Source organism: Nicotiana attenuata, chromosome 6 (genome assembly GCF_001879085.1).
Source record: "Nicotiana attenuata strain UT chromosome 6, NIATTr2, whole genome shotgun sequence".
NCBI lineage: Eukaryota > Viridiplantae > Streptophyta > Magnoliopsida > Solanales > Solanaceae > Nicotiana > Nicotiana attenuata.
The window spans coordinates 13,761,817-13,770,727 of record NC_031994.1 but is presented as its reverse complement, the minus strand read 5'-3'; the positions used below and the strand labels follow the sequence as shown (position 1 = coordinate 13,770,727).

General features: G+C 33.3%; 1 protein-coding gene across 1 annotated transcript; it reads left to right on the top strand.

Moving 5' to 3' along the window:
- On the top strand, positions 1,856–6,086 carry LOC109227646 (G-type lectin S-receptor-like serine/threonine-protein kinase At4g27290). Its single transcript, XM_019392846.1, has 6 exons — positions 1,856–3,188; positions 3,851–4,029; positions 4,380–4,590; positions 4,679–4,916; positions 5,002–5,152; positions 5,793–6,086. Exons 1-6 carry the CDS (start codon positions 1,856–1,858, stop codon positions 6,084–6,086), a joined length of 2,406 nt encoding a protein of 801 aa, XP_019248391.1.

Genomic DNA, 8,911 nt, shown 5'->3' with positions numbered 1-8,911 from the left:
GGGGGGGGGGGGGTGAAGTGCTGGAAAATGAAATTTTTCTAATTTTAATATCTAATCCTAAAATTTTAATTATATTAAATTGGCTCCCGACCACCCCTTAAGTCATTAAACCATGTGTTAGTAATGTTTGGGCCTAAAACTAAGTGAAAAGAAAAATGAAGGTTATTTTCTTCAATCAAGTTTTCAAAAGGTCTTTATGACAATTCTTCAGGTTAGATATCTTTTGCTTATCTACAATGGTTAGTTATTAATATATACATTTTATTGGGCATCAAGTAACATGAAACATAGCGAGTACGCTAAGTTGTTTTCAGTTTTGAGAACTGAGAGATGATAATTAAAGAACGGAGTGTCCTTTACCTAGGTGTAATAAAATAACATGTCTTATCTTTAAGATTATAAATATCATATTTTAAGCTGGTTGGCTTACCGGTTAATATCATTTAGGTAACCTGATAGTATAAAGAATTCTTCGTACGGACGATGTATATATATATATGAGTTAACATATATCTCCATTCTCATACACAATTTGTTTCCCAAGTGTGTTGATGAGTGACTGCAAAATGTCAACAGGCTGAAACACGACGTTCAGTTCCCCTCTGTAACGACCCTGGTTAAGTTTTAATATAATTTCTTTTATTAGCAAAGCAAAGAAAAATAAACAGACTAGCTAAGTTCGACAGGAAGTCCCCTGAAAATATAGATGTATAATTTAAAAGGATTACTCAAGTTTAGTATAGTTTTTGTTAAGTACAATGGTCTGTACGTCAGGTAACATGATACAAGGTGGATTTTAAGTTGTGTTTTCTCGTGTGGAGTTGTTTTTGGCATTTGAAAAAAGATATTTATTCTTATGAAAAAACCGCTCTCTCAATTACTGTTTCCTTTTGCATTTATTGGAAACAGTCTCTTTATCCTTATAATATAGGGGTAAGGTCTGCACACGCACTAATCTCTCATACCACACTTGTGGAATTTCACTGCATTGTTATTGTTGTTGCAATTACATCTAAAAATAAAAATAAGAATGCAATTGTGTCTTTTTCCTTCTTCACTTCTAATTCATATACTTAAAACTCAGGACAAAGTAACGGCAATGCAAAATATGTGTCAAGCAGATTTAAATTCTTGATCCACAATAAATTTTATTTCTATTTGTTATTATCTCGTATCTGAAACCCACTAGTCAATCAAATTTTAATTGCGCCAGGCAGGCCCACTAAGGAGGTAAACCTCAATGAGCACCCCTCCTGAAATGGGTGTATGCATTGACTGCAGTTGCGGAGGTAGAATCTCCAAGAAGGGGGTTTAAATTAAAAACTATTTTTGTAGCTAGTGGGAATTGAACTTATGACCTATTGAAGGTTTTGAACCCCCTTAACCACTAAACTACACTTTTGGGTTGTGTTAAGGGGTTCAAAACTTAATATATAGAGGTAAAAAATAGATTTTGTCTTATATATACAGTGTAATTTTTCGGCGAAGGGCGAACCCCCCTCCGCCCCTGAATCCGCCCCTAGTTATGAGATCTTCATTTTTAATTTCTTTATCGGATTAGTTCTAATAATAAGTGGTCTGACGCCGTACAGACAGTAGCTCCTTTTCTATTGTTTATCCAACTATCTTTCCATAAGGCCTGCAGACAGAATGACATTTCAGATTCTCTGTGTCTGTGTAAGTCCCAACTCACTGGCGGCCAACGTAAGAAGCCGCAAATTCCCTCTATTCCAAATTTCCAATGACGTGTAAATACAGAAGGAAAAAACACTCAAATGATCATCTCATAATATATATATATATATCTACCTTCTCTTTGATTAGCATATATAGTTTTGTGCATCAGCAGCTAAATATGGTATTCCAAATAATTACTACTACTTCTTTTCTGATGCTTTTCTTGTTCTTCACTTTCTTTTCCCTCAATTCCTCACTTTCTTTTGGACAAGAGGAATTTTCCATTGGAGATAGAATTAGCGCAAAAAAATCCATTATTATCGGTGTTACTATTGTCTCTTCGGGTGAAAACTTTGAGTTGGGCTTCTTTACACCAGACAACGGCTCCAGTTATTACATTGGCATATGGTACAAAAACATAAGCCCGCAAACAATCGTTTGGGTAGCAAATAGGGAAAAGAAACTTTCTTTTCCTGAAATGGCTAATGCAGAATTCACAGTTAGGAATGGAAACTTAGTTCTCTTGAATGGGTTCCGACAACCAATATGGAGAACAAATATCAACTACTCCAAAATGCCTGATTCTGTCGTAGCTGTTCTTCGTGATGACGGAAATTTTGTTTTGAGAGATGGGTCGAATTCAACATCTCCGCTACTCTGGCAAAGTTTCGACAACCCTACCAATACCTATATGCCTGGTTCAAAGCTTAGTTATAACAAACATACGAAAGCCATGCAATACATTACATCATGGAGGAGTTTAGAAGATCCTAATCCAGGGCCTTACACTGTTGAGATTAATCCAAGAAATGGCCAGATTAGGGCAATGTGGAATAGAACTGAGGAATACTGGAACAGTGGTACTTGGGATGGAGATAGGTTTAGTAATGTACCATATAACATTCCCAACACAACAGTTAACTATACGTATATCAACAATGATAATGAGGTTTATTATGCACATACTTTCTTTAGTCCTTTAGTCACATCAAGATTTGTTATTGATGTCACGGGAGTAATGAAGCAATTCACATGGTTGGATAGCTCTCATCAATGGAATGTGTTTTTCCTTCAACCAACACAGCCCTGTGATGTATATGCTTATTGTGGAGCATTTGGTACTTGTAATCCCAGCTCAAGTTCAGTATGCAGTTGTTTCCCTGGTTTCGTTCCCAGATTAGATACGGATTGGGATTTGGATATTTTTTCTCAAGGTTGTGTTAGGAAAACAAATTTGAGCTGCGGCAATTCTAGTGCTCCCTTTAGGGATAGAATTTGGATGATGTCTCAGGTGACATTACCAAAGCACTATGAAACAGTCAAAGCTACAAGAGCAGAATGTGAATCTACTTGTGTCAAAAATTGTTCTTGTACTGCTTATGCTTATGACGGCGGTGATTGTTTAACTTGGACTAAAGAGCTCCTAAATCTGCAACAACTGTCTCAAGATGATCAAAGAGGAAGAAACCTGTTTATCAAACTTGCTGCTTCTGATTTTCCAAGTGACCAAGGTACGTAATCCAAAAATTATACTATCTCAGTATGTCATGCACTCTATCATTGGTGCAAATATTTTAATCTGGAGGTTCTTTCTTTGGTAATATCGTTATTCTAGTTTTTTCATATTCTTAAAATTCTATTACTACCTGATGTTGTTTGTGTTTTGATTGTACTACTTCCTTGTTGTTGTTACTGCCTTCCTGACTTTTACACTACTGCATTTCTTCTCTATACTATCGTGTTTTGCATGCTTGCTTGGATCCGAGGGTCTACTGGAAACAGCTTCTCTACCTGCACAGGGTAGGGGTAAGGCTGCGTACGTACTACTCTCTTTAGACCTCTACTTGTGGAATTAATATACTGAGTTTGTTGTTGTTGTTACATTGAAATTCTCTATTCTAGCAATTGATATTTCGTTTCTCAAATTTTCTAAGTATATCTACTTCATTTCGAATTAAGCAGAGCAATCAACCGCAAGGCTCAAAGTCACGATCATTCTTGCAACAACATTTCTGACAATTCTATTAGTATGCTGCGCCTTTACCTCCTTTTATTGTAGAAGAAGGATGGCAAATAGAAAAGGTAAAGTCGAATAAAACCAAACACACTAGCCAACGTTCGGCTTTATTTAAATAGCATATTCTAACTCATTAAATTCTACCACTTTCTTTAGGCCAAAGGAATCTTTTGGATCATTTGAAGAGTAGAGTAAACCCTAACGATTTGACTAATGAAGATGATGACAATACAATGGATGTTCGATGTTTTAGTTTTGAAAGCATATTAGCTGCTACAAATCAATTCTCAGAGGCAAACATGCTGGGCCGAGGAGGGTTTGGTCCCGTTTATAAGGTCATTCAAATATCTTTCTTTTCTCAAATATATATTCACTTACTTGTGTGTATGATTGCATGTGTGTGAACAAGATTTTTCTAAACTATTATATTATTATTGAAGAAGGGAAGCCTCTGGAGCAACGGTAAAGTTGTCTTCCGATATGACCAATAGGTCACAGGTTCGAGTCGTGGAAGCAGCCACTAATGCTTGCATTATGTTAGACTGTCTATATCACACCCCTTAGGGTACGGCCCTTCCCGGACCTGCGTGAACATTCACGCGGGATGCCTTGAGTACTGGGCTTCCCTTTACTTTTATATATTATTATTGAGTTCACTAAATATTGATATATAAATGTTCCTCAGGGTAAATTTCTAGGAGGAAGAGAGATTGCAGTTAAAAGATTATCAACTCAATCTCGACAAGGCATAGAAGAATTTACGAATGAAGTGTTATTGATCGAGAGAGTTCAACACAGGAATCTAGTTAGACTTTGTGGCTATTGTGTAAAGGGAAATGAAAAGATTGTACTTTACGAGTACATGTTAAATAAGAGTTTGGACACCTTCATATTTGGTTAGCTTCTCTTGCTAGTTTTATTTATTTAATTTCTTCATAATTAGTAGCTATCATGATTAATTGACACTAATTTTTTCCATAAAAGATGAACAAAATCGCACATTGCTGGACTGGAAAAAACGATTTGACATTATACTTGGAATTGCCCGTGGAATGTCTTATCTACACCATGATTCAAGGCTGACGATCATTCATAGAGATCTTAAAACTAGTAATATTTTACTAGACGAAGAAATGGACCCCAAGATTTCGGACTTTGGCTTAGCAAGGATTGTTCAAGGAGATTTTACACAAGCAAATACGAAAAAAATTGTCGGAACCTAGTAAGTTTAAAACATTATTTTCAATGTTTTACGATATGATACAAACTTATTTACTTAGATTATGTGATTATTTGTTCTCATTCAGTGGCTATATGTCTCCGGAGTATGCGTTGAATGGATCGTTCTCAACCAAGTCAGATGTTTTTAGTTTTGGAGTAATTATACTTGAAATTCTAAGCGGCAGAAGAAACACCGGATTTTATCAATGCGAAGAGGCAAGGAACCTCATCGAATATGTGAGTGAAAAATTTTAATTTCAAGATTTGGTGTTTATTTTTTCAACAAACAAAATTTTTATTGGTCCTGTATCCCAATTTATGCGATACACTTTTCTTTTTAGTCGGAACCAAAAAGAATGATATCTTTCTATATTTCGAAATAATTGAACTTTAAACTTTTATTTTGTCCTTAATGAGATTATTATAACAAACAAATATATATGACTTATTTTACACCACAAATTTCAAAAGTTAGTCTTTCTTGACAAAACCGAGCTTGGATGGAACTGAACAAGATTTGGCGAACGAATACAAGGTCAGAGGCTTTATTATTGAGAAAGCAAAAGGAGGTTTATTTATATTTCTTTCTTTCTTTCTTAAATTTCATGAGAAGTCAAAGTGCATCACATAACATGAAGCAAATGGAGCATATACAGTGGCAGAGCCTCAATTTAAAGTTTATGGGTTCTGACGAATTGCCATCGAACCCATAGCTCTCTTAATTGGTGGTTCACAATTAAATATTTACATATATATAATAGATTTTTTAATACAAAAGAATTTGAGCAAAGTTAGTGAATTCGTCCGGCCGTAATTAATACTCTCCCTCCGACCCTGAATATATAATATTATTTTGGTAATTAATGATGCATCGCAGGCTTGGAGATTGTGGAATGAAGAGAAGGCAATCAATTTGGTGGATGAATCGCTACTTGAAACATGTAACATAGATGAAGCAATAAAATGCATTAACATTGGTCTCTTATGCGTACAAGAAAACCCTAGTGAACGTCCAAGTATGTCGAACGTCATAGTAATGCTTGGGGGTGAAAGTATGATTCTTCCAAAACCTAATCATCCAGCTTTTGTGGCAAGAACTACTATTTCTAGTGAATCTATAGCATCCTCTACCAAGAATGGGCTAACTATTACAATTGAACAAGGTCGATAATATGGGGAGCTACGTATCAAGTTTTGATTCTCAGAGATACTCGTGGCCTGCCTGACATCCTTTTACAACATCGAGAGAAATCAAACATTAAACAATACGGGTCGTGGTAGGATAAATAAGATCCCTCCATCCTTAATCAGATATCCTTGATTCGAGCCTTGCGAACGAGAATCTTTTTTGTTAAGGAGCGCTTCCCCCTTAAATAAGCCTTACGCTGCGCATGCAGGTACCGGATACCGGTGGGGTATACCCAACCACAAAAAAAAAGGAATCCAAACATTAATAGACTTTTAATTGGTTTGACATTTTTTTCCCTTTGGTGATGAGTTTTTATCAAGTTCTATCATTATTGTCAATCTTGGGTTTTGTTGTAAATCTCTTTCAATTACCAAAGGTGCACGCATATAGGGATTCATAAAATTTATTGTCTTCAATATTGTAAAATTTCCCTTCCCTTATATTTGAAGTATTATGAAAGTATTGTTTTTCATATTTCATGCGACTCATATTTTAAACGGATAATTCATGATTGTGCCACATATAATTTCGAATCGCAACCTGGCCGGGAATTGAATGAGCGCCATTAGGCTTTAACTTGATGGTCGTAATTTTGTGCAATAAGTAAAACAAATTATTAACACCAACACCACCAAGCATACAATTATAGCTGTATTGGTTGGCGATGGAAATTTTTGTTTTGAGAAATAGTTCAAATTTAATATCTCCACCTTGACAAAATTTTGAGAATTTTTTTCTAAAATAATGCTTTATAAAAAAAATATTTATTACATAAATAATGTGACGTTTCTTAGAAAATATAAAATTAGTATAAAGCCCAATGTCGGGCGATTTATGCATTTATTTTGTTACAAAAGTGTAACAGTCATTGTGTTAATTTGGTTGACGAGGTTAAAGACGCCAAACTAATAAATCGCACGCTTCTTGCCTCTTGGGTTTAAAATGGTACAAATAGCATGGGTTAGCCAGTTTTCGGACTGATAATTAAAAAATAGAAATTATTTATAAATTTATCGGAAAAAATTACTATTTTTATGCGGAGACAATCTGGACAAAAATACCTTAGCTGGATTATATGCAGCGCCTGTATATAAACTTTCAGGGTATTATGATGAAACTCTAGGAAATTATTAAATTTCAGCACATTATGATTGAACCTTATATATAAAAAAATCCGAACTCCACTATACTATGCTGGGATTTTTTCGAATTTTTAAGGGTGTTTTTGTTCAGATTTTACTTTTCAATGAAAAAGTGGTTAAATTTCGAGTACTTTTAAAAGTATGGCTAATTTTCAATTTATAGTTGTAAATTAGGCTATTTCTGATTTTTTTTTTTTTCCCTTTAAGTTGCTTCTTGCAGAGTGTTAATTAATTTAAAATATTTGGGACAACTAGCGTATATGTATGTATATCTATATATATATATATATATATATATTTGTATCATTTCCACGTGAATTCTGTTTCAATCTACATAAATTAGAGTTGATATTGGATGAACTTTCAGATTGAAACTTGAAGATGAATTAAAGTTGATTATAATTATATGTAAATTGTATTTAAGTTTTGTTCTGTTGTAGTTATATTTTTTTTATTTGAAAGTTGTATGAAAGTTTAAAAATTATAATGTATGAAATTCATATTTAAGTTATAAATACATTCTTTTTACATAAAATTATTGATTTGTATCAAAATTGTATTAAAAGAGGAAGTTATGATTGGAATTTCATAGAAGAAGATGACACCATATACAAGATATGTACAAATCATGTACAAAATACATACAAAAGATAAATTTGTATAAATTTTTTATTTAAGTTGGATGATATTTTAGTTATTTGTAATTGGGTAAAAATGATGAATGAAAGTTGTAGATAAGTCATAAATAAGTTGTATACTTTATAATTAGTTGTATAAAATTTGTTTTTAGTTTATATGTTATTGTAGACGTATCAAATTTGAATATTCCGTCATTCAACTTGTCTAGTTTAGGTGTTGTCTATCGTCTATGTCTTTATTGCTTTGGTTTGGCGCTACTTTCCGGTTCAAGCTATTAAAATAGTTTTATAAGATTTGGTTCTCAATTAGGTCTTGAACTATTTTACGTCATTGTAGTTTGACATTATTGGAATTGTTATACTACAGTTAAGGCGCTATTGGAAAGAGGAGAGGAAAGAAAAAGAAAAAAGAGTGTAACTGAATCTCATAATTTAAGGCACTAATAATGGATTGCATATGATGAGAGGCGACGGAAATAGGGAAAGAGGAGTGGAAAGAAAAAAAGAAAAGGTTGTAACTGAATTTCTTAATTTAAGACACTAATAATGGATTATGAGGATGATTGGCTAAGCTTATAAGCTGGTCAAACTAGCATATAAGCACTTTTCGGCTTATCTACACGTTTGGTAAAGTTAAAAGTGCTTATAAGTAAAAAAATAAGCCAAAAGCCATAAGGTGGTCACCCCAGCTTATGAATTTTTACCTTATAATTATTTTAAGTTTGACCAAAATTTTTACTATTTTGTTGTAGATATGTAATTTTTGACCCTCTCCGAGATTTCACACATTTTAGCGTTTAAATATTTAGTTTAGGTCTAATATCACTATTTTAAATAGCTTTGACTATTTTATTTTATCACAAAAATGAAAAGTACAAAAATATTTTCTTTTATTTAGGTAATTAATATTTTATGTTGTTACTTTTAGTTTATCTACCTTTCATAAAATTAAATTTGAAAACACAAAAAAATAGTTGCACTTTGTTTTTTACTTATTACATATCTTTTTCAAGAATATTAGTATTTT

Coding starts and splice junctions, on each gene's coding strand:
- LOC109227646 (XM_019392846.1), top strand. CDS start 1,856: ATGGTATTCCAAATAATTACTACTACTTCTTTTCTGATGCTTTTCTTG. Junction 4,030..4,379: donor GGTTTGGTCCCGTTTATAAG/GTCATTCAAATA, acceptor AATGTTCCTCAG/GGTAAATTTCTAGGAGGAAG. Junction 4,917..5,001: donor AAAAAAATTGTCGGAACCTA/GTAAGTTTAAAA, acceptor GTTCTCATTCAG/TGGCTATATGTCTCCGGAGT.